At 42.9% G+C, this 26,801-nt stretch overlaps 1 protein-coding gene across 4 annotated transcripts in view; it reads right to left on the bottom strand.

Moving 5' to 3' along the window:
• LOC110493299 (acid-sensing ion channel 1) overlaps nucleotides 1–26,801 on the bottom strand; it is a 459,369-nt gene that overhangs the window by 99,132 nt on the left and 333,436 nt on the right. For all 4 annotated transcript variants that reach the window (XM_036950916.1, XM_036950915.1, XM_036950917.1 and 1 more), the window contains one exon: nucleotides 10,533–10,683. In XM_036950916.1, the coding sequence (XP_036806811.1) occupies nucleotides 10,533–10,683 (151 nt within the window). The remainder of the gene's footprint in view (nucleotides 1–10,532; nucleotides 10,684–26,801) is intronic.

The raw sequence follows: 26,801 nt of genomic DNA, 5'->3' as shown, positions 1-26,801 counted from the left end.
GGCTCCTCCTGTGAAGAAGAGACAGAGGAAACAGGAGGGATAGCAGACATTAAACATTTCACATGACAAGAGACGTTCCAGGAGAGGATAGAATTACTAGACCAATTAATGGAAGGATTATGACAAACTAGCCAGGGATGGCCCAAAACAACAGGTGTAAAAGGTGAACGAAAAATTAAAAAAGAAATGGTTTCGCTATGATTACCAGAAACAGTGAGGGTTAAAGGTAGCGTCTCACGCTGAATCCTGGGGAGAGGACTACCATCCAGGGCGAACAAGGCTGTGGACTCCCTTAACTGTCTGAGAGGAATGTCATGTTCCCGAGCCCAGGTCTCGTCCATAAAACAGCCCTCCGCCCCAGAGTCTATTAAGGCACTGCAGGAAGCTGACGAACCGGTCCAGCGTAGATGGACCGACAAGGTAGTGCAGGATCTTGAAGGAGAGACAGGAGTAGTAGCGCTCACCAGTAGCCCTCCGCTTACTGATGAGCTCTGGCTTTTACTGGACATGAAGTGACAAAATGACCAGCAGAACCGCAATAGAGACAGAGGCGGTTGGTGATTCTCCGTTCCCTCTCCTTAGTCGAGATGCGGATACCTCCCAGCTGCATAGGCTCAGCACCCGAGCCGGCAGAGGAAGATGGTAGTGATGCGGAGAGGGGGGCAACGGAGAACGCGAGCTCCTTTCCACGAGCTCGGTGACGAAGATCAACCCGTCGCTCAATGCGAATAGCGAGTTCAATCAAGGAATCCACGCTGGAAGGAACCTCCCGGGAGAGAATCTCATCCTTTACCTCTGCGCGGAGACCCTCCAGAAAACGAGCGAGCAAAGCCGGCTCGTTCCAGCCACTGGAGGCAGCAAGAGTGCGAAACTCAATAGAGTAGTCTGTTATGGATCGATTACCTTGACATAGGGAAGACAGGGCCCTGGAAGCCTCCTCCCCAAAAACAGATCGATCAAAAACCCGTATCATCTCCTCCTTAAAGTCCTGATACTGGTTAGTACACTCAGCCCTTGCCTCCCAGATTGCCGTGCCCCACTCACGAGCCCGTCCAGTAAGGAGAGATATGACGTAGGCGACACGAGCAGTGCTCCTGGAGTAAGTGTTGGGCTGGAGAGAAAACACAATATCACACTGGGTGAGGAACGAGCGGCATTCAGTGGGCTCCCCAGAGTAACACGGCGGGTTATTGATTCTGGGCTCCGGAGATTCGAAAGCCCTGGAAGTGGCCGGTGGATCGAGGCGGAGATGGTGAACCTGTTCTGTGAGGTTGGAGACTTGGGTGGCCAGGGTCTCAACGGCATGTCGAGCAGCAGACAATTCCTGCTCGTGTCTGCCTAGCATCGCTCCCTGGATCTCGACGGCTGAGTGGAGAGGATCCGAAGTCGCTGGGTCCATTCTTGGTCGGATTCTTCTGTTACGGTGCGTGAATGAGGACCCAAAAGCGAATTAACGCAAACAGAACTTCTTTAATAACAAAACATAGGTAGGCTCAGATGGACCGGCAGATTCCGACAGGACAGGACAAGGTTGCAGCAAACATGACGATAGTCTGGTTCAGGCATGAAAAACACAAACAAGAATCCGACAAAGACAGGAACAAAAACAGAGAGAGATATAGAGGACTAATCAGAGGGAAAAAAGGAACAGGTGGGAAAAGGGGTGACGAGGTAGTTAGGAGGAGACAAGGAACAGCTGGGGGAAAGAGGGGGAGAAAAGGTAACCTAATAACGACCAGCAGAGGGAGACAGGGTGAAGGGAAAGGACAGAAACAAGACACAACATGACAATACATGACAGGTTGCCCTTTTCTCATGGCAACGGGCCACAAATCTTGTTGCTGTATTCTATAAAATCCTTTCTCTGTAATTAATATTACCTGATTGAGCCAATCATGTAAATGTAATTAACTAGAACGTCGGGACACCACGAAATAATGTTTATAGAGCTGTTACCTTCCGAATAAACTCTTAAGACCTGGTAATTTTTCACCTCAATAGCAGTCAATATTTATTTGTCACCTTATTCAGTCTCATCTGAAAGTTGTAAATTCTTGGTTATCTTCACAAACTCTGGCTAACAAGTTGAATCAGCAATGTAAAATTTGGTTAAATTATTTAATTACTAAATAACTAAACAATCACACAGAATTACACATTCACAGGATTGGTCATACATGAAAAACGTCCCTGGTGGACTGAACCGTTATGACAGCCGGTTACACAAAGAGTGGGGGTTGGGCTTGAATGAAAGAGCGGGAGGACTGAAGAACAAAGGAAGAAGCTGTGCTATCGTAAATACAGAATCTTACGCATTCTAAATAACCGCCCATTTGGAAAAGGAAAATGCAAAAAAATATTTACTCTGAGCAGCGCTTCGGTAGGTTGGTCGTAGATAGAAGGCCGGGTTGTCCAGCATGGATCTCTTGTCCTCTGAAGAATGTCTAGTGGTGAACTGGAGCGTGGTAGAATGAATCCTTTGTCCGTCCTCTCCGAGCCGTAGTTTACAGTTTCTGCGGCTAACTCAATCGGCTTGGAGGTATCACTTCTTTAGTGAACAAGAGTTCAAAGTTCATACCAAGTTGCCATACATTAAGCTCATGCTATATTCTGGCTGGTATAGTCAAAATTCATCCTTTCGGCGTGTTGATCGTCATCTTCACGTTGAAATTCGATGCTAATTTTGTTCAGTTCTTGTCATTCAACCAGAGCTCACACTGAGGTTGCCTTAGTTCTGTGATCTTGTCCTTTTAACGCAGGGACCGCAAGTCCTCACGTCCTTGGACAGAAAGTTGGACTGGCTTATATCGTGGTGAAGAGACGGGCTTGTTTCATAGTTTACAACCAATGTCTGTTCAATTGGACGGGGCCTCTGAGTGAGCAGGGTTTACTCTTATGACAAACCGTTCTCTCATTAAGAAGTTAAAATTACATTTAATCTTTTCACAAATAGTTTCATGTTTAAACATTTAAATTGCACAACAATTCCATGTGAATCTGATAACTAGAATGTGTAGATTTTCCAAGATACAGTTTATGTCGTCCTATCATCAGTAATCATGTCTCAGACGCCAACTGATCTGACATCATATTCATTAAGTACCAACACATATTTCCAACTGATTGGATTACCGAAATATGGTTCCGTTTCCCATCTTTTGATGTTACCAGACTCTATGTTAACAAAGGCTTTCCAAGAGTCAACTCTATAGAGTAGAGAGAGAGAAAAAGGGAAAGGTATTTATGGGGGTCATAAACCTCCCCCAACAGGCCAACGTCATGACAGGAGTTTATCAATGTTTGATTTGTTTTCAAATTATTTGTGGGTCTATGGGAAATATGCGTCTCTATTGTGGTCATTCATTTGTCAGGAGGTTAGGAAGTGTAGCTCAGTTTCCACCTCATTTTGTGGACAGTGTGCACATAGCCTGTCTTCTCTTGAGAGCTAAGTCTGCCTATAGCGGCCTTTCTCAATAGCAAGGCTATGATCACTGAGTCTGTACATAGTCATGGATTTTCCTAATTTAGGGTCAGTCCCAGTGGTCAGGTATTCTTCCACGGTCTACTCTCGGTTTCGGGTAGCATTCCAATTTGCTCTGTTTTTTTTGTTATTATTTCCAATGTGTCAAATAGTTATCTTTTTGCCTTCTCATCATTTGGTTGGGTCTAAATGTGTTTCTATCCTGGGGCTCTGTTCACAAACACAAAAATACCCCACAGAGCCCCAGGATATAAACAGACCCAACCAAATGATGAGAACTCTGGCCAAGGGGACTCTTCTCTAGGTTCATCTCTTTGTAGGTAAGGGCTTTGTGGTGGAATGTGTGGGAATCGTTTCCTTTTAGGTGGTTGTAGAAATTTGGATGACTCTTTTCTGGATTTTGATAACTAGTGGTTATTTTTATTATTATTATTATTATTATTTATTATTTTTATTTGTTATTTATTTTTTCCTAATTCTGCTCTGCATGCATTGTTTGTGCTTTTGCATTGTACACAAATTACATTTTTTGCAGAATTCTGCATGCAGTCTCTCACTTGGGTGTTTGTCCCATTTTGTGAATTCTTGGTTGGTGAGTGGACCCCAGACCTCACAACCATAGAGGGCATGTTAGTTAAATTTTCTGTTCCTTTTGACAGCATAGAAGGCCCTTCTTGCCTTCTCTCTTAGATAGTTCACAGCCTTGTGGAAGTTACCTGTGGTGTTGATGTTTAGGCCGAGGTAGGTGTAATTCTTTGTGTGCTCTAGGGCAACAGTGTCTAGATAGAATTTGTATTTGTTGTTTTGGCTACTGGAAATTCTTTGAAACACCATTATTTTTTGTCTTACTGAGATTCACTGTCAGGGTCCAAGTCTGACAGAATCTGTGCAGAACATCTAGGTGCTACTGTAGGCCTTCCTTGGTTGGGGACAGAAGCACCAGATCATCTGCAAGCAGCAGACATTTGATTTCTGAGTCCAGTAGGGTGAGGCTGCAGAATGTTCTAGTGCCATTTTTCCAGAGATTGCTGCAGACTGGCAGTACCAGTCAAAAGTTTGGACACACCAAAGAAGCCACCCTTTTCCTTGATGACAGCTTTGCACACTGTTGGGATTCTCTCAACCAGCTTCATGAGGTATCACCTGGAATGCATTTCAATTAACAGGTGTGCCTTGTTAAAAGTTAATTTGTGGAATTTCTTTCCTTCTGAGCCAATCAGTTGTGTTGTGACAAGGTAGGGGCGGTATACAGAAGATAGCCTAATTTGGTAAAATACCAATTCCATATTATAGCAAGAACAGCTCAAATAAGCAAAGAGAAATGACAGTCTATCATTACTTGAAGACAAGAACTTTGAATGTTTCTTCAAGTCTAGTCGCAGAAACCATCAAGCTCTATGATGAAACTTGCTCTCATGAGGACATCCATAGGAAAGGAAGACCCAAAGTTACCTCTGCTGCAGAGGATACATTCATTAGAGTTACCAGTCTCAAAAATTGCAGCCCAAATAAATGCTTCACAGAGTTCAAGTAACAGACACATCTCAACATCAACTGTTCAGAGGAAACTGCGTGATTCACGCCTTCATGGTCGAATTGCTGCAAAGAAACCACTACTAAAGGACAACAATATGAAGAAGAGACTTGCTTGGGCCAAGAAACACGAGCAATGGACATTAGACTGGTGGAAATCTGTCCTTTAGTCTGATGAGTCCAAATTTTTTGTAAAATGGATTTAAGTTTGCCTGTAATAAAGTCCCCGGCCACTAGGAGCGCCGCTTCTGGATGAGCAATTTCTTGTTTGCTTATGGCCTGATACAGCTCGTTGAGTGAGGTCTTAGTGCCAGCATCGGTTTGTGGTGGTAAATAGATGGCTACAAATAATATAGATGAGAACTCTCTTGGTTGATAGTGTGGTCTACTGCTTATCATAAGGTACTCAACCTCAAGGGAGGAATACCTCAATAATTATTTAATAGTAGACATCGCACACCAGCTGTTATTGACAAATAGACACACACCCCACCCTTCATCTTACCAGACGTAGCTGCTCTGTCCTGCCGATGCACGGAGAAGCCAGCCAGCTCTATATTATCCATGAAGTCGTTCAGCCACGACTCGGTGAAACATAAGATATTACAGTTTTTAACCTCTAGCAACGAGCAATCCCGTATCCGGGAGCGTAATCATAGCCTCAAGCTCATTACCATAACGCAACGTTAACTATTCATGAAAATCGCAAATGAAATGAAATAAATATATTGGCTCACAAGCTTAGCCTTTTGTTAACAACACTGTCATCTCAGATTTTCAAAATATGCTTTTCAGCCATAGCTACACAAGCATTTGTGTAAGAGTATTGATAGCTAGCATAGCATTAAGCCTAGCATTCAGCAGGCAACATTTTCACAAAAACAAGAAAAGCATTCAAATAAAATAATTTACCTTTGAAGAACTTCGGATGTTTTCAATGAGGAGACTCTCAGTTAGATAGCAAATGTTCAGTTTTTCCAAAAATATTATTTGTGTAGGAGAAATCGCTCCGTTTTGTTCATCACGTTGGGCTAAGAAAACCCCCAAAATTCAGTCATTACAACGCCGAGCTTTTTTCCAAATTAACTCCATAATATCGACAGAAACATAGCAAACGTTGTTTAGAATCAATCCTCAAGGTGTTTTTCACATATCTATTCGATGATAAGTCATTCGTGGCAGTTGGGTTTCTCCTCTGAAGCAAATTGAAAAATACACGCAGATGGAGATTACGCAATAATTGCAACGGAGGACACCAAGCGAGCACCTGGTAAATGTAGTCTCTTATGGTCAATCTTCCAATGATATGCCTACAAATACGCCACAATGCTGCAGACACCTTGGGGAAACGACAGAAAGTGTAAGCTCATTCCTGGTGCATTCACAGCCATATAAGGAGACATTGGAACACAGCGCATTCAAAATCTGGGGCATTTCCTGTTTGAAATTTCATCTTGGTTTCGCCTGTAGCATCAGTTCTGTGGCACTCACAGATAATATCTTTGCAGATTTGGAAACGTCAGAGTGTTTTCTTTCCAAAGCTGTCGATTATATGCATAGTCGAGCATCTTTTCGTGACAAAATATCTTGTTTAAAACGGGAACGTTTTTTTATCCCAAAATTAAAAGAGCGCCCCCTATATCGAAGAAGTTAATGTCCCGTTGTTAGGATAGTCTTGATCGTATATCATCCATTTTATTCTCCAGTGATTGCACGTTGGCCAATAGAATGGATGATAGTGGAGGTTTAATCCCTCGCAGAACGAATTCTCAGAAGGCAGCCCAACCTCCGCCCACTTCTTCTCTGTATTTTCTTCACGCAAATGACGGGGATTTGGGCCAGTTCCTTCACGTCTGACTCGTTAAAAAAAAGATCTTCATCCAGTTCGAGGTGAGAAATCGCTGTTTTGATGTCCAGAAATGATTTTCGGTCATAAAAAGATGGTAGCAGCAACATTATGTACAAAATAAAAAATAAGTTACAAACAACGCAAAAAAAATGAACAAAATAGCAAAGTTGGTTAAGAGCATGTGAAATGGCAGCCTTTTCCGCCGGCGCCATTCTTACACCACTGCAGGTGACGGCAGAGACTGGGGGAGGACTTGTTGGACTTTAACACTCTGAGCTTGGGGGAGTTTGAGGGGGTGGGAGGTAAAGCCCTCCACAACCTTTGCATTAAGGCGAGGAACATGGAGCCCTGGCCACTAATAGCTGGTTGGCACGGGTTGAACCGGGAGTCGGACAGGGGTGTCCTTTCTGTGTCGTTAGTGAAACTGTGCATCGTGTTTGCTGTGTGCGCCAGGTTAAGGCCATTAATGTCTTTGTTGGAATGTCTGTGTGAGAGGTTGTGGGTGGAGTTTACTGTCGGGATGTTTATAATGGTGTACAGGTATTCGAATAAGGAAAAAGCCAAATGTGTTTTGTTGAATTTGCTGTTTGCTCAGGCAAAGTTGGCTATTTGGCTAACAAGGAGGAACAGGGTCAAAGGTTGGGGGATAACAGACCCTTTACTATTATTTAATGGGATGGTCTCTGCGCGCCTTAGGGTAGAATTTGAGTTGTATAAAATGATAAACAGTGTTTTATGAGATATGGTGTGTCGGGAGGGGGGTTGCTGCCTGTACAGCTGGGGAAGATAGGTTGGATATACGGTTGTAGAAGTGGTGAGGTTTTGGTTATTGTGATGTTTGATGTTGAGTGCAAGTTGAGTATGCAGCACAGGGATATTGTTTTTTAAAGGGGAGGAGGGGGGGGGGGGTGTGGTTCTCAATCAGAGGCAGCTGTCTATCGTTGTCTCTGATTGAGAACCATACTTAGGCAGCCTTTTCCCAACCGTGTTTTGTGGGTAGTTGTTTTCTGTTTATGTGTCTGCACCAGACAGAAATGTTTCTTTCGTTTGTTCTCTTTGTTATTTTTTTTGCTATTTCAGTGTTCAGTTTAATAAAAATCATATTTATGATGCATCTTGGTCCTCTCCTTCCAACAGCCGTTTCTCTCTCTCTCTCTCTCCCAGTACCCTCTCTGTCCCTCTCTCAATTCAAGGGGCTTTATTGGCATGGGAAACATGTGTTAATATTGCCAAAGCAAGTGAGGTAGATAATATACAAAAGTGAAAATAAATATGGGTTGTATTTACAATGGCGTTTGTGCTTCACTGGTTGCCCTTGTGGCAACAGGTCACAAATATTGCTACTGGGATTTCACCCAGTAGATATGGGAGTTTATCAAAATTGGGTTTGTTTTCAAATTCTTTATGGGTTTTATCTGAGGGAAATATGTGTCTCTATGGTCATACATTGGACAGGAGGTTAGGAAGTGCAGCTCAGTTTCCACCTCATTTTGTGGGCAGTGTGCACATAGCTTGTCTTCTCTTGAGAGCCATGTCTGCCTACGGCGGCCTTTCTCAATAGCAAGGCTATGCTCACTGAGTCTGTACATAGTCAAAGCTTTCCTTAAGTTTGGGTCAGTCAGTGGTCAGGTAGTCTGCCATGGTGTACTCTCGGTTTAGGGCCAAAAAGCATTCCAGTTTGCTCTTTTGTTGTTGATTCTTTCCAATGTGTCAAGTAATTATCTTTTTGTTTTCTCATGATTCGGTTGGGTCTAATTGTGTTGGTGTCCTGGGGCTCTGTGGGGTCTGTTTGTGTTTGTGCGCAGAGTCCCCTATACCAGCTGCCAGAGGGGGGTCTCCCTCCAGGTTCATCTCTCTGTAGGTGATGGCTTTGTTATGGAAGGTTTGGTAATCGCTTCCTTTGAGGTGGTTGTAGAATTTAACGGCTCTCCTGTGGATTTTGATAATTAGTGGGTATCGGCCTAATTCTGATCTGCATACATTATTTGGTGTTCTACCTCTTTCCATCAATTTGTATAGCAGACCCTCATGCCAAATTGAGTCGAAGGCTTTTTTTGAAATCAACAAAGCATGAGAAGGCTTTGCCTTTGTTTTGGTTTGTTTGGTTGTCAATTAGGGTGTGCAGGGTGAATACGTGGTCTGTTGTACGGTAATTTGGTAAAAAGCCAATTTGACATTTGCTCAGTACATTGTTTTCATTGAGGAAATGTACGAGTCTCTCTCTCTCTCTCTTTCTCTCTCTCTCATTACCAGTATCCTCTCTCTCTCTCTCTCTCTCTCTCATTACCAGTATCCTCTCTCTCTCTCTCTCTCTCTCTCTCATTACCAATATCCTCTCTCTTTCTCTCTCTCTCTCATTACCAGTCTCTCTCTCTCTCTCTTTTCAATTACAGCCGGAGGCCGTGTGAGCCTCTGATAAAGAAGAGAGCATCAGAAAGTCGTTGCTCTTCTTGAGGAAGGATACAGAGGCATTTGAGTCATTGCCAAGGGAACGCACCAGGGCCTTGAGCTGGGTACCAACGTACAGCAGTGCAGGATGGGAAATGTACAGATACAGTACAGCTCCAAAAGTATTGGGGACATGTTTTTGGCTCTGTACTCCAGCACTTTGGGTTTGAAATTATACAATCAGGTTAACCAGACTATCAGGTTAAAGTGCAGACAGTCAGCTTTATTTTAAAAGGGAATTTTCATCTATTTAGAAATTACAGCACTTTCTGAACATAGTCCCCGCATTTTAGTGGACCAAAAGTATTGGGACAAATTAATTTATATGTGTATTAAAGTAGTAACAAATTAAGTATTTGTATATATTCTGTCACTTCAATGTCACCATAATAATGTAAAAAACATTTATATTTGGCCTCAATATTGGAATACCAATGGAGAATGGACGTAGAAAATGCAAATCGCTACTGTATGGATGTGTTGAATTCTACATACTCACACTGAAGACTTTTGCAGCCTCTGACTTAAAACTACGGTAATGAGATGAGATTTTCTTCCCCAGCAGTTGTTTTTGGTAATCAGCTGGGTAGATATCAAGAATTGAAATGACCATTAGACATATTCCCAGATAGTCCCTTTGAGGACGAATGAAAGGCCTTTCCACACAAGACACTACGTCTACATACCGTTGCAGAGAGAAGCGCTGTATTGATTTTCATCTGACTACCTCCATATTCTTTCATTTGATTCATGCAGAAAACAAGCGTTCCCGACGAGAGATACAATTATATGACAATGAATAAGCATTCGATAATTCGACCCCCATCCCAACTTGATTTAAAAGAGTCGATAATGTACCATTTTCACCGCAATTGTGTTCCAACCGTGTGGAGTATGAATTTTGCAGATAGAGCTAGATTCATATGGACGAGGAACAAAAGTGCAGTGTGAAGATTCTGATCTCTCTCCAAGGCTATTATCTCTCTTGGAAATATCAAAGATAGTTTTTTTGAGAAGTTGTTCTTTTATTTTAAAACAGATTCGTTGAGTTGATCCGAGTTGATCCGAAACTGAGAGTTTGAAAATAAATTCTACATGGACTAGCTTGCTTACCTGTCTATCTGTTTCTCTTCCTTAGCAAGTAGCTAATGTTTGATCTCTGTTGATTCTTCTGAAGTGGTTTCACGTTCACAAACACTCTCTCTCTCCCTTCCGGCTCACCTGTTTCTCCCCAGACTGGCAGGTATTCATCCTGTTGTATATCCAACATCAGCTCTAGGCCGTTACCCATCCCTCCCTTCATGGTCACCAGCAGCGGGCGGTTATCTTGGCCAGAGTTGAACGTGTAGCATTTCCCATAACGGGTGAAGATCTGAAACAAGAAGAAGGCCAATGGGTTTCAATTAGCAGTATAATGAAGAAAACGCAATGTGTCCCAAATACCAACCAATACTATGACCTAAGCCACAAGGTACCTGCATTTTGGAAAGTATTCACCCTCCTTGACTTTTCCACATTTTGTTACGTTACATCCTTATTCTTAAATTGATTCAATTGTTTTTCCTCATCAATATACCCCATAATGACATCACAATACCCCAAAACTCCCTGTATTTGGGGAGTTTCTCCCATTCTTCTCTGTAGATCCTCTCAAGCTCTGTCAGGTTGGATGGGGAACTTCGCAGCACAGCTATTTTCAGGTCTCTCCAGAGATGTTCAATCAGGTTTATGTCCGGCCTCTGGCGAGGCCACTAATGGACATTCAGAAACTTGTCCTGTAGCCACCCCTGCATTGTCTTGGCTGTGTGTTTAGGGTCGTTGTCCTGTTGGAAGGGTGAACCTTCACCCCAGTCTGAGGTCCTGAGGGCTCTGGAGCAGGTTTTCATCAAGAATCTCTCTGTACTTTGCTCCGTTTATCTTTCCCTCGATCCTGACTAGTCTCCCAGTCCGTTCTGCTGAAAAACTTCCCACAGCATGATCCTGCCACCACCATGGTGCCAGGTTTCCTCCAGACGTGACGCTTGGCATTCAGGCCAAAGAGTTCAATCTTGGTTTCATCAGACCAGAGAATCTTGTTTCTCATGGTCTGAGAGTCCTTTAGGTGCCTCTTGGCAAACTCCAAGCGGGCTGTCATGTGCCTTTTACTGAGGAGTGGCTTCCGTCTGGCCAATCTACCATAAAGGCCTGAGTGGTGGAGTGCTGCAGAGATGGTTCTCCCATCTCAACAGAGTAACTCTAGAGCTCTGTCAGAGTGACCATCAGGTTCTTGATCACCTCCTGACCAAGGCCCTTCTCCCCCGATTGCTCAGTTTGGCCAGGTGGCCAGCTCTAGGAGGAGTCTTGGTGGTTCCAAACTTCTTCCATTAAAGAATGATGGAGGTCACTGTGTTCTTGGGGACTTTCAAAGCTGTTGAAATGTTTTGGTACCCTTCCCCAGATCTGTGCATTGACACAATCCTGTCTCGGAGATCTATGGACATTTCCTTTGACCCCATGGCTTGGTTTTTGCTCTGACATGCGCTGTCAACTGTGGGACCTTTATATAGACAGGTGTGTGCCTTTCTAAATAATGTCCAATTAATTTAATTTACCACAGGTGGACTACAATCAAGTTGTAGACACATCTCAAGGATGATCAATGGAAACAGGATGCACCTGAGCTCAATTTCGAGTCTCATAGCAAAGGGTCTGAATACTTATGGAAATGGAAAGTTATTTCTGTTTTTATTTTTAATTTTTAATATTTTTCTGTTTTTATTTTTAATACATTTGCAAACATTTCTAAAAACCTGTTATTATGTTGTCATTATGGGGTACTGTGTGTAGATTGCTGAATATTGTATATGTTGAATCGATTCTAAAATAAGGCTGTAAGGTAACAGAATGTGGAAAAAGTCTAGGGGTCTGAATACTTTACGAAGGCACTGTGTTTGTGGATGCAGCCTTTCTGAAAATCTGTAAACTGTAATGTGACAAAATACACACTTTACACAGTAAGTCAGACATTGGCAGTGAAACCCCCTTAACGCTCAAGAAACAAACGTATCAACATTTAATGAAATGTCCTTTGACAAAGGTCAACCTTTGTAATATGAGGTTTGACCTTTAGAGAGAAGAATGACTGGGGCTGGCGGGCACAGTGAGAAGTTGCAGCAGTAGTATACCTGGTGGTGGGGGGGGGGGGTGTGGCTACAACAATAGATACCTGGTGGTGTGTGTGGGGGGTGTGTGGCTACAACAATAGATACCTGGTTGTGTGGGGGGGGGGGGGGTGGCTACAACAATAGATACCTGGTGGTGTGTGGGGGGGGGGGGGAGTGGCTACAACAGTAGATACCTGGTGGTGTGGGGGGGGGAGTGGCTACAACAGCAGATACCTGGTGGTGTGGGAGGGGGGTGGCTACAACAATAGATACCTGGTAGATACATGGTGGTGGTGGGGGGGGTGTGGCTACAACAGTAGATACATGGTGGTGGGGGGGTGTGGCTACAACAATAGATACCTGGTGGTGGAGGGGTGTGGCTACAACAGTAGATAACTGGTGCTGGGCGGAGTGGCTACAACAATAGATACCTGGTGGTGGGGGGTGGGGACTGGCTACAACAATAGATACCTGGTGGGGGGTGTGGCTACAACAATAGATCCCTGGTGGTGGGGGGGGGGGGGGGGGGGGGGGTGTGGCTACAACCATAGATACATGGTGGAGGGTGTGGCTACAACAGTAGATACCTGGTGGTCGGGGGGTGTGGTTACAACAATAGATACCTGGTGGTGGGGGGGTGTGGCTACAACAGTAGATACCTGGTGGTGGAGGGGTGTTGCTACAACAGTAGATACCTGGTGGTGAGGTGGTGGGGGGGTGTGGCTACAACAGTAGATACCTGGTGGTGGGGGTGTGTGGTTACAACAATAGATACCTGGTGGTGGGGGGGTGTGGCTACAACCATAGATACATGGTGGGGGGGTGTGGCTACAACAATAGATACCTGGTGGTGGAGGGGTGTGGCTACAACAGTAGATACCTGGTGGTGGTGGGGACTGGCTAAAACAATAGATACCTGGTGGGGGGTGTGGCTACAACAATAGATCCCTGGTGGTGGGGGGGTGTGGCTACAACCATAGATACATGGTGGGGGGTGTGGCTACAACAATAGATACCTGGTGGTGGAGGGGTGTGGCTACAACAGTAGATACCTGGTGGTGTAGTGGGAAGTGGCTACAACAGTAGATACCTGGTGGCATGGGAGCGGAAGTGGCTACAACAGTAGATACCTGGTGGTGTGGGGGGAAGTGGCTACGACAGTAGATACCAGGTGGTGTAGAGGGAAGTGGGTACAACAGTAGATACCTGGTGGTTTAGGGGGAAGTGGCTACAACTGTAGATACCTTGTGGTGGGGGGGAGTGGCTACGACAGTAGATACCTGGTGGTGGGGCGGGAGTTGCTACAACAGTAGATACCTGGTGGTGTGGGGGGGGGGGGGGAAGTGGCTTCAACAGTAGATACCTGGTGGTGTGGGGGGGAAGTGGCTACAACAGTAGATACCTGGTGGTGTAGAGGGAAGTGGCTACAACAGTAGATACCTGGTGGTTTAGGGGGAAGTGGCTACAACTGTAGATACCTTGTGGTGTGGGGGGGAGTGGCTACGACAGTAGATACCTGGTGGTGGGGCGGGAGTTGCTACAACAGTAGATACCTGGTGGTGTGGGGGGGAGGTGGCTACAACAGTAGTTACCTGGTGGTGTAGGGGGGAAGTGGCTACAACAGTAGATACCTGGTGGTGTAGAGGGAAGTGGCTACAACAGTAGATACCTGGTGGTGTGGGGGGAAGTGGCTACAACAGTAGATACCTGGTGGTGTGGGGGGGAAGTGGCTACAACAGTACATACATCGTGGTGTGGCGGGGAAGTGGCTACAACAGTAGATACCTGGTGGTGTAGGGGGAAGTGGCTACAACAGTAGATACCTGGTGGAGTGGGGGGGGGGGGGGAGTGGCTACAATCGTAGATACCTGGTGGTATGGGGGGGAAGTGGTTACAACAGTAGATACCTGCTGGTGTGGTGGGGGGGAAGTGGCTACAACAGTAGATACCTGGTGGTGTGGGGGGAGTGGCTACAACAGTAGATACCTGGTGGTGTGGAGGGGAAGTGAATACAACAGTAGATACCTGGTGGTGTGGGGGGGAAGTGGCAACAACATTAGATACCTGGTGGTGTGGGGGGGAAGTGGCTACAACAGTAGATACCTGGTGGTGTGGGGGGAAGTGGTTACAACAGTAGATACCTGGTGGTGTGGGGTGGAAGTGGCTACAACAGTAGATACCTGGTGGAGTAGAGGGGAAGTGGCTACAACAGTAGATACCTGGTGGAGTAAAGGGGAAGTGGCTACAACAGTAGATACTTGGTGGTGTAGGGGGAAGTGGCTACAACATTAGATACCTGGTGGTGTGGGGGGGAAGTGGCTACAACAGTAGATACCTGGTGGTGTGGTGGGGAAGTGGCTACAACAGTAGATACCTGGTGGAGTAAAGGGGAAGTGGCTACAACAGTAGATACCTGGTGGTGTAGGGGGAAGTGGCTACAACATTAGATACCTGGTGGTGTGGGGGGGAAGTGGCTACAACAGTAGATACCTGGTGGTGTGGTGGGGAAGTGGCTACAACATTAGATACCTGGTGGTGTGGGGGGGAAGTGGTTACAACAGTAGATACCTGGTGGTGTGGTGGGGAAGTGGCTACAACATTAGATACCTGGTGGTGTGGGGGGGAAGTGGTTACAACAGTAGATACCTGGTGGTGTGGGGGGGGGGGGAAGTGGCTACAACAGTAGATACCTGGTGGTGTGGGGGGGAAGTGGTTACAACAGTAGATACCTGGTGGTGTGGGGGGGGAAGTGGCTACAACAGTAGATACCTGGTGGTGTGGGGGGAGTGGCTACAACAGTAGATACCTGGTGGAGTAAAGGGGAAGTGGCTACAACAGTAGATACCTGGTGGTGTGGGGGGAAGTGGTTACAACAGTAGTTACCTGGTGGTGTGGGGTGGAAGTGGCTACAACAGTAGATACCTGGTGGAGTAGAGGGGAAGTGGCTACAACAGTAGATACCTGGTGGAGTAAAGGGGAAGTGGCTACAACAGTAGATACCTGGTGGTGTAGGGGGAAGTGGCTACAACATTAGATACCTGGTGGTGTGGGGGGGAAGTGGCTACAACAGTAGATACCTGGTGGTGTGGTGGGGAAGTGGCTACAACATTAGATACCTGGTGGTGTGGGGGGGAAGTGGCTACAACAGTAGATACCTGGTGGTGTAGGGGGGAAGTGGCTACAACAGTAGATACCTGGTGGTGTAGAGGGAAGTGGCTACAACAGTAGATACCTGGTGGTGTGGGGGGAAGTGGCTACAACAGTAGATACCTGGTGGTGTGGTGGGGAAGTGGCTACAACATTAGATACCTGGTGGTGTGGGGGGGAATTGGCTACAACAGTAGATACCTGGTGGTGTGGTGGGGAAGTGGCTATAACAGTAGATACCTGGTGGTGTGGTGGGGACTCCAGAACTGAGCAACATCAATAAAAACATAAGACACAGTTGATTCTATAGTGTTTCCTACCTGTAATATTATCACATCATTATGGCTCGGCAGCATAAGGAACGGTGTCTATGTGACTCTTTATAGAGCACTACTAGGGTGGACGAAACACACACAAAAGACAAAACACAACACCACCCACAACAAAAGGTCAGTGCTTTTAGTTCTCATAACTACAATAGAGAAAGTGTTTTCCACCACTGAATGAATAGCCAAACCAGCTAGCCAGATGAAGAGCAGTTATTTTCACTAACCAGACAGACAGGAATATTTTTCCTCCCTACTGATCACAAGAATACATTAATGCCTGTCTGCAGCTGAAATGGAAACTTTAACAGAAAAATCTCATGTTGCTACTAAAATGTTAATGTTTAATGCTCTTTGAGTCTATGGTCAATTTTAATTAAGAGCTCACCATGAGGTAAAAAGGTGTGAGAAGGATAGAGAGAGAGTGAAGGACTGAGTTAAAGAGAAAGAGTGAAGGACTGAGTGAAGGAGAGAGAGTGAAGGGGAGATAGTGAAGGACTGAGTTAAAGAGAGAGAGTGAAGGACTGAGTGAAGGAGAGAGTGAAGGGGAGAGAGTGAAGGACTGAGTGAAGGAGAGAGAGTGAAGGGGAGAGAGTGAAGGACTGAGTTAATAAAGAGAGAGAGTGAAGGACTGAGTGAAGGAGAGATAGTGAAGGGGAGAGAGTGAAGGACTGAGTTAAAGAGAGAGAGTGAAGGACTGAGTGAAGGAGAGAGAGTGAAGGGGAGAAATAGTGAAGGGTTGAAAGAGAGAGAGTCTGAGAGAGAGACTGAAATAGACAAAGAGAGAGACAGACAGAGCCAGAGAGAGACAGACAGAGAGACAGACAGAGAGATACTGACAGAGAGAGACTGAGAGAGAGAGACAGAGAGAGACAGACAGAGAGAGAGAGCCAGAGAGAGACAGACAGAGAGAGACTGAAAGAGAGACTGACAGAGAGAGACTGAGAGAGAGACTGACATGGAGACAGAGAGAGAGACAGAGAGAGGGAGAGACTGAGAATGAGAAAGAGAGCATCAAGTGTTTTGTGTCCTATTCTACTGAAACTAACTGAGTGGGATACCTAGACAATGACGCTTTGCAAAATAAAATCTTCACATAGGCTACAACAAACCTGTTGGTCTCCAGATGCTCTGGGGGACAAATAAAGCCATCTAAATGTCATTACCTCTACATAACAATACTGTGGAACATGACAATTTCCCTATACATATTAAACACTGAGTGAACAAAACATTAAGAACACCCCCCCCCCCCCCCCCCCCTAGTGGCAGTGCAGAACCAAGCTGTTACTATGATACATAAACACTGAGTGGACAAAACATTAAGAACACCCCCCCCCCTAGTGGCAGTGCAGAACCAAGCTGTTACTATGATACATAAACACTGAGTGGACAAAACGTTGAGAACGCCTACTCTTTCCATGACATAGACTGACCAGGTGAATCCAGGTGAAAGCTGTGATCCCTCATCGACGTCACTTATTAAATCCACTTCAATCAGTGTGGATGAATGGGGAAGAGACAGGTTAAATAAGGATTTTTGGATTGTGTATGTGTGCCATTTAGAGAGTGAATGGGCAAGACAAAAGATTTAAGTGCCATTTGAACGGGGTGTGGTAGTAGGTGCCAGGCGCACCGGTTTGTGTCAAGAACTGCAACGCTGCTGGGTTCTTCACGCTGAACAGTTTTTTCCCGTGTGTATCAAGAATGGTCCACCACCCAAAGGACATCCAGCCGACTTGACACAACTGTGGGAAGCATTGGAGTCAACATGGGCCAGCATCCCTACGGAACTCATTCGAGTCCATTCCCTGACGAATTGAGGCGGTTCTGAGGGCAGAAATGGGGGATGCAACTCAATATTAGGAAGGTATACTCATTGTGTACTTACAGTATATGCCAAGTTATATTCTATGGGTATTATATTCTGTTCTGTTCTATTCTATGGGTATTATATTCTGTTCTATTATATGGGTATTATATTCTGTTCTATTCTATGGGTATTATGTTCTGTTCTATTATATGGGTATTATATTATATTCTGTTCTATGGGTATTATGTTCTGTTCTATTATATGGGTATTATATTCTGTTCTATTCTATGGGTATTATATTCTGTTCTGTTCTATGGGTATTACATTCTGTTCTGTTCTATGGGTATTATATTCTGTTCTATTCTATGGGTATTATATTCTGTTCTATTCTATGGGAATTATATTCTGTTCTGTTCTATGGGTATTACAGTGCCTTGCGAAAGTATTCAGCCCCCTTGAACTTTGCGACGTTTTGCCACATTTCAGGCTTCAAACATAAAGATATAAAACTGTATTTTTTTGTGAAGAATCAACAACAAGTGGGACACAATCATGAAGTGGAACGACATTTGTTGGATATTTCAAACTTTTTTAACAAATCAAAAACTGAAAAATTGGGCGTGCAAAATTATTCAGCCCCCTTAAGTTAATACTTTGTAGCGCCACCTTTTGCTGCGATTACAGCTGTAAGTCGCTTGGGGTATGTCTCTATCAGTTTTGCACATCGAGAGACTGAAATTTTTTCCCATTCCTCCTTGCAAAAGAGCTCGAGCTCAGGGAGGTTGGATGGAGAGCATTTGTGAACAGCAGTTTTCAGTTCTTTCCACAGATTCTCGATTGGATTCAGGTCTGGACTTTGACTTGGCCATTCTAACACCTGGATATGTTTATTTTTGAACCATTCCATTGTAGATTTTGCTTTATGTTTTGGATCATTATCTTGTTGGAAGACAAATCTCCGTCCCAGTCTCAGGTCTTTTGCAGACTCTATCAGGTTTTCTTCCAGAATGGTCCTGTATTTGGCTCTATCCATCTTCCCATCAATTGTAACCATCTTCCCTGTCCCTCCTGAAGAAAAGCAGGCCCAAACCATGATGCTGCCACCACCATGTTTGACAGTGGGGATGGTGTGTTCAGCTGTGTTGCTTTTACGCCAAACATAACGTTTTGCATTGTTGCCAAAAAGTTCAATTTTGGTTTCATCTGACCAGAGCACCTTCTTCCACATGTTTGGTGTGTCTCCCAGGTGGCTTGTGGCAAACTTTAAACAACACTTTTTATGGATATCTTTAAGAAATGGCTTTCTTCTTGCCACTCTTCCATAAAGGCCAGATTTGTGCAATATACAACTGATTGTTGTCCTATGGACAGAGTCTCCCACCTCAGCTGTAGATCTCTGCAGTTCATCCAGAGTGATCATGGGCCTCTTGGCTGCATCTCTGATCAGTCTTCTCCTTGTATGAGCTGAAAGTTTAGAGGGACGGCCAGGTCTTGGTAGATTTGCAGTGGTCTGATACTCCTTCCATTTCAATATTATCGCTTGCACAGTGCTCCTTGGGATGTTTAAAGCTTGGGAAATCTTTTTGTATCCAAATCCGGCTTTAAACTTCTTCACAACAGTATCTCGGACCTGCCTGGTGTGTTCCTTGTTCTTCATGATGCTCTCTGCGCTTTTAACGGACCTCTGAGACTATCACAGTGCAGGTGCATTTATACGGAGACTTGATTACACACAGGTGGATTGTATTTATCATCATTAGTCATTTAGGTCAACATTGGATCATTCAGAGATCCTCACTGAACTTCTGGAGAGAGTTTGCTGCACTGAAAGTAAAGGGGCTGAATAATTTTGCACGCCCAATTTTTCAGTTTTTGATTTGTTAAAAAAGTTTGAAATATCCAATAAATGTCGTTCCATTTCATGATTGTGTCCCACTTGTTGTTGATTCTTCACAAAAAAATACAGTTTTATATTTTTATGTTTGAAGCCTGAAATGTGGCAAAAGGTCGCAAAGTTCAAGGGGGCCGAATACTTTCGCAAGGCACTGAATATTCTGTTCTATTATATGGGTATTATGTTTTGTTCTGTTCTATGGGTATTATATCCTGTTCTATTCTATGAGTATTATATTCTGTTCTATTCTATGGGTATTATATTCTGTTCTGTTCTATGGGTATTATATTCTGTTCTATTCTATGGGTATTATATTCTGTTCTATTCTATGGGTATTATATTCTGTTCTGTTCTATTATATGAGTATTATATTCTGTTCTATTCTATGGGTATTATATCCTGTTCTATTCTATGAGTATTATATTCTGTTCTATTCTATGGGTATTATATTCTGTTCTATTATATGGGTATTATATTCTGTTCTATTCTATGAGTATTATATTCTGTTCTATTCTATGGGAATTATATTCTGTTCTATTATATGGGTATTATATTCTGTTCTATTCTATGGGTATTACATTATGTTCTATTCTATGGGTATTATATCCTGTTCTATTCTATGAGTATTATATTCTGTTCTATTCTATGGGTATTATATTCTGTTCTGTTCTATGGGTATTATATTCTGTTCTATTCTATGGGTATTATATTCTGTTCTATTCTATGGGTATTATATTCTGTTCTGTTCTATTCTATGGGTATTATATTATGTTCTATTCTATGGGTATTATATTCTGTTCTATTCTATGGGTATTATATTCTGTTCTATTCTATGGGTATTATATTCTGTTCTATTATATGGGTATTATATTCTGTTCTATTCTATGAGTATTATATTCTGTTCTATTCTATGGGTATTATATTCTGTTCTATTCTATGGGTATTATATTCTGTTCTATTCTATGGGTATTATATTATGTTCTATTCTATGGGTATTATATCCTGTTCTATTCTATGAGTATTATATTCTGTTCTATTCTATGGGTATTATATTCTGTTCTGTTCTATGGGTATTATATTCTGTTCTATTCTATGGGTATTATATTCTGTTCTATTCTATGGGTATTATATTCTGTTCTATTCTATGGGTATTATATTCTGTTCTATTCTATGGGTATTATATTCTGTTCTATTCTATGGGTATTATATCCTGTTCTATTATATGGGTATTATATCCTGTTCTATTATATGGGTATTATATTCTGTTCTATTCTATTCTATTCAATGTTCTATGGGTATTATATTCTATTCTATTCTATGGGTATTATATTCTATTCTATTCTATGGGTATTATATTCTGTTCTATTCTATGGGTATTATATTCTGTTCTGTTCTATTCTATGGGTATTATATTCTGTTCTATTATATTCTATTCAATGTTCTATGAGTATTATATTCTGTTCTATTCTATTCAATGTTCTATGAACAATTCTTCAACATACCAACGAGCCTGCAGTGAAAGTTCTTTATTCTTACAAGATAAAGTGAATATGAAAACCCACACATCCTTGTAAAGAATGACTTATAGACACAGCATTCTCTCTCCCCCTCCCTCTCTCACTCTCTCCCCCCCTCCCCCTCTCTCTCTCTCAAATTAATAATTCAAAGAGTTCCTAAGTGTGTGGTGAGCCCCAGGCTATTTTACACAAAACAATCCAAGGAGACCGCTCTGTCAAGCTGTTGGCTATAGTTGCCAGCCAGGGAGGGAGGACTTTTCTCCTCATTGATTCTTAGATCAACAGAGCCACCCAATGTAGGCTGATCCCGGGTCTGTTTGTGCTCAGATCAACAGAGCGAGCCACAAAGGTGGGCTGATCCCGGATCGGTTTGTGCTCAGATCAACAGAGCGAGCCACAAAGGTAGGCTGATCCCAGATCTGTTTGTGCTCAGAGCAATAGAGCGAGCCACAAAGGTGGGCTGATCCCAGGTCTGTTTGTGCTCAGATCAACAGAGCGAGCCACAAAGGTGGGCTGATCCCAGGTCTGTTTGTGCTCTTGCCCATTGCTGACTTCATTGAGGACCTTGTCAGGCTGAAGAGAACATGTCTGGCATGACAAAGAGTGACAGGGAATTGGTTAACACAAACACACTGGCGCTCAGGCTACCTAGTACCTACCACGAAAGGACTGAGGCCCTATATCAGGGTTTTCGTTAGTAAAATGTGGTGCCGGACATTAGACCGGCAGCATTTTAATTTACCCGACATTTGAGAAATTTTTCGGACCCACATCCTTCGGGTGTGTAACATGATTAGGGAGACGACCCGCAGTGGATGATGGTAATTTATATGAACAGAACATTCAAACCCAGGATGGACCGATGTGCGGTTCCTTCTCATTAACCAAATTCTGATTCTGCACTGAAGACGTTAGACTGACGGACCCCATTTACTTTCCCTCGGTCAACAAGACAAGTAACGGACAGCGACATCACTAGCCTATGTCAATCTACTATTCCCCCGTTAGTAGAAAAGTTGATCTACTCTTTTGGTCAGCTTGTCGAGAGAAAAAAAACGTGACCTATTTCTGGGATAGTTGTGGATAGAGGATAGATCCCAAATGTATACAACCAGTAGGCCTTGGCTACATTAAATGAACATTAAAAAGCATTAAGTCCGATGCAACAGATCAGAACATTTAGCTTCAAATGTTGATAAACCAGTATTTCTTCACATTAAAAGCACAGCAATGCGTACAAGGCAGTAGGCTACGCTAGGGTTGAATGGCGGGGGGAACAGGGTTACCGAGATTTACCAGGGGTTTACCTCCCGCAAAACCACTCCCGGGATACCTAACTGAGAGAAAGCGGTAAATTATAATAAATGATTTATAGGAAGAGCATGGCGTGAAATTGAACTGTTAAATTATATGCCATGGCTAAATATGGCTTCTCTACGGCCTCTGCATGATGAATCATCGCTCAGGGTGGAGACAGACCCATCTCAGTATGGAGCGCAGTAAGTTATAGTCTATGCTACAGTAACATCATTTACACATCTCCATCTGGCTTTTGGGGGTCACCTTGTTTTTAATTGTAAATAAAAAAATGTATTACAGCTGTTGAGTTTTAAAACAGCCTAAACACTTGAATATCGTTGTTTTTAATCAGTGCATGTACACGCTTCTCTCTCGCAGACTCTCTCTCCCCATCAACACTATTCAAATTGCATCCAAAATAGATAACCCTGTTCTAGATTGATATATATTCCTATATATAGATGTCCTAGCCTACCTCTTTCAGGTAATACATTCAATGCAGTATTAGCCTGATATTTAGCTCATTCATGATGGGTTATGCATATTAAGTTTCTAACTGATAGCCTCTGGTAATACGCACAGACTGTACCTGTGCTCCACTGGCCTCTCCTTAAAAAAAATGCTTGGAGTCCCATGCAGCAAAAGCTAGACTAGAATAGCTTGCTGGACATCATACATTTTTATTGATTAAATCTGATGGTGGTAGACTATAGCAGTTATTAATTCAGACCCATAACCATTCAGATGGTGATAGACTATAGCAGTTATTAATTCAGACCCATAACCATTCTGATGGTGGTAGGCTATAGCAGTTATTAATTCAGACCCATAACCATTCAGATGGTGGTAGGCTATAGCAGTTATTAATTCAGACCCATAACCATTTAGATGGTGGTAGACTATAGCAGTTATTAATTCAGACCCAGAACCATTCAGACCCAGAACCATTCAGATGGTGGTAGACTATAGCAGTTATTAATTCAGACCCATAACCATTCAGATGGTGGTAGGCTATAGCAGTTATTAATTCAGACCCATAACCATTCAGACCCATAACCATTCAGATGGTGGTAAACTATAGCAGTTATTAATTCAGACCCATAACCATTCAGATGGTGGTAGACTATAGCAGTTATTAATTCAGACCCATAACCATTCAGATGGTGGTAGACTATAGCAGTTATTAATTCAGACCCATAACCATTCAGATGGTGGTAGGCTATAGCAGTTATTAATTCAGACCCATAACCATTCAGATGGTGGTAAGCTATAGCAGTTATTAATTCAGACCCATAACCATTCAGATGGTGGTAGGCTATAGCAGTTATTAATTCAGACCCATAACCATTCAGATGGTGGTAGACTTTAGCAGTTATTAATTCAGACCCATAACCATTCAGATGGTGGTAGGCTATAGCAGTTATTAATTCAGACCAATAACCATTCAGATGGTGGTAGACTATAGCAGTTATTAATTCAGACCCATAACCATTCAGATGGTGGTAGGCTATAGCAGTTATTAATTCAGACCCATAACCATTCAGATGGTGGTAGACTATAGCAGTTATTAATTCAGACCCATAACCATTCAGATGGTGGTAGACTATAGCAGTTATTAATTCAGACCCATAACCATTCAGATGGTGGTAGACTATAGCAGTTATTAATTCAGACCCATAACCATTCAGATGGTGGTAGGCTATAGCAGTTATTAATTCAGACCCAGAACCATTCAGACCCATAACCATTCAGATGGTGGTAGACTATAGCAGTTATTAATTCAGACCCATAACCATTCAGATGGTGGTAGGCTATATCAGTTATTAATTCAGACCCATAACCATTCAGACCCATAACCATTCAGATGGTGGTAGACTATAGCAGTTATTAATTCAGACCCATAACCATTCAGACCCATAACCATTCAGATGGTGGTAGGATATAGCAGTTATTAATTCAGACCCATAACCATTCAGATGGTGGTAGACTATAGCAGTTATTAATTCAGACCCATAACCATTCAGATGGTGGTAGACTATAGCAGTTATTAATTCAGACCAATAACCATTCAGATGGTGGTAGACTATAGCAGTTATTAATTCAGACCCATAACCATTCAGATGGTGGTAGACTATAGCAGTTATTAATTCAGACCCATAACCATTCAGATGGTGGTAGGCTATAGCAGTTATTAATTCAGACCCATAACCATTCAGACCCATAACCATTCAGATGGTGGTAGACTATATCAGTTATTAATTCAGACCAATAACCATTCAGATGGTGGTAGGCTATAGCAGTTATTAATTCAGACCCATAACCATTCAGACCCATAACCATTCAGATGGTGGTAGGCTATAGCAGTTATTAATTCAGACCCATAACCATTCAGACCAATAACCATTCAGATGGTGGTAGGATATAGCAGTTATTAATTCAGACCCATAACCATTCAGATGGTGGTAGACTATAGCAGTTATTAATTCAGACCCATAACCATTCAGACCAATAACCATTCAGATGGTGGTAGGATATAGCAGTTATTAATTCAGACCCATAACCATTCAGACCAATAACCATTCAGATGGTGGTAGGATATAGCAGTTATTAATTCAGACCCATAACCATTCAGATGGTGGTAGGCTATAGCAGTTATTAATTCAGACCCATAACCATTCAGACCCATAACCATTCAGATGGTGGTAGACTATAGCAGTTATTAATTCAGACCCATAACCATTCAGACCAATAACCATTCAGATGGTGGTAGGATATAGCAGTTATTAATTCAGACCCATAACCATTCAGATGGTGGTAGACTATAGCAGTTATTAATTCAGACCAATAACCATTCAGATGGTGGTAGACTATAGCAGTTATTAATTCAGACCCATAACCATTCAGATGGTGGTAGGCTATAGCAGTTATTAATTCAGACCCATAACCATTCAGATGGTGGTAGACTATAGCAGTTATTAATTCAGACCCAGAACCATTCAGACCCATAACCATTTAGATGGTGGTAGGCTATAGCAGTTAATAATTCAGACCCATAACCATTCAGATGGTGGTAGACTATAGCAGTTATTAATTCAGACCCATAACCATTCAGACCCATAACCATTCAGATGGTGGTAGGCTATAGCAGTTATTAATTCAGACCCATAACCATTCAGATGGTGGTAGGCTATAGCAGTTATTAATTCAGACCCAGAACCATTCAGACCCATAACCATTCAGATGGTGGTAGGCTATAGCAGTTATTAATTCAGACCCAGAACCATTCAGACCCATAACCATTCAGATGGTGGTAGACTATAGCAGTTATTAATTCAGACCCATAACCATTCAGATGGTGGTAGGATATAGCAGTTATATATTCAGACCCATAACCATTCAATCTTTGTGAAGAGAAGTGAAAGCCTTCTACATCTAATTCTAGTCCTATAATATTTAAGGATTTTATTAGAATGATTCTGATAAGGAAACCAAAACGTATTTCTGTTAACTGTTGAAAGCGAGGAAGGAAGGAAGCAACAATAGAGAGAGAAAGAGGAGGTAGACCAATAACATTAACAGAAATATTAGGAAAGATATGCGTCAGCTGTCTAATTATACAAAATGTGTCTATTTTTCTGAACAGCTTCTACCCCCAAGCCATAAGACTCCTGAACATCTAGTCAAATGGCTACCCAGACTATTTGCATTGTCCCCCTCTCCACACCACTGCTACTCTCTGTTGTTATCATCTATGCATAGTCACTTTAATAACTCTACCTACATGTACATATTACCTCAACTAACCGGTGCCCCCGCACATTAACTCTGTACCAGTACCCCCTGTATATAGTCTCCACATTGACTCTGTACCGGTACCCCCTGTATATAGTCTCTACATTGACTCTGTACCAGTACCCCCTGTATATACCTCCACATTGACTCTGTACCAGTACCCCCTGTATATAGCCTCCACATTGACTCTGTACCGGTACCCCCTGTATACAGCCTCCACATTGACTCTGTACCAGTACCCCCTGTATATAGCCTCCACATTGACTCTGTACCAGTACCCCCTGTATATAGCCTCCACATTGACTCTGTACCAGTACCCCCTGTATATATTGTTATTTTACTGCTGCTCTTACTTTACTTGTTACTTTTATTTCTTATTCTTCTCCGTGTTTTTTTAAACTGCACTGTTGGTTAGGGGCTCGTAAGTCAGCATTTCACTGTAAGGTGAAACTGTAATACCTGTTGTATTCGGCGCAAGTGACTAATAACATTTGATTTGATTTATTATATTATATGGTTGGATCAATTAATGTCTTCATCGAAATTACGGATTGCCTCT

This window comes from Oncorhynchus mykiss, chromosome 17 (assembly GCF_013265735.2).
Source record: "Oncorhynchus mykiss isolate Arlee chromosome 17, USDA_OmykA_1.1, whole genome shotgun sequence".
In the NCBI taxonomy this organism is placed as follows: domain Eukaryota; kingdom Metazoa; phylum Chordata; class Actinopteri; order Salmoniformes; family Salmonidae; genus Oncorhynchus; species Oncorhynchus mykiss.
Note: the sequence above shows the minus strand (reverse complement) of the source record. Positions and strands in the feature narration are given on the sequence as shown.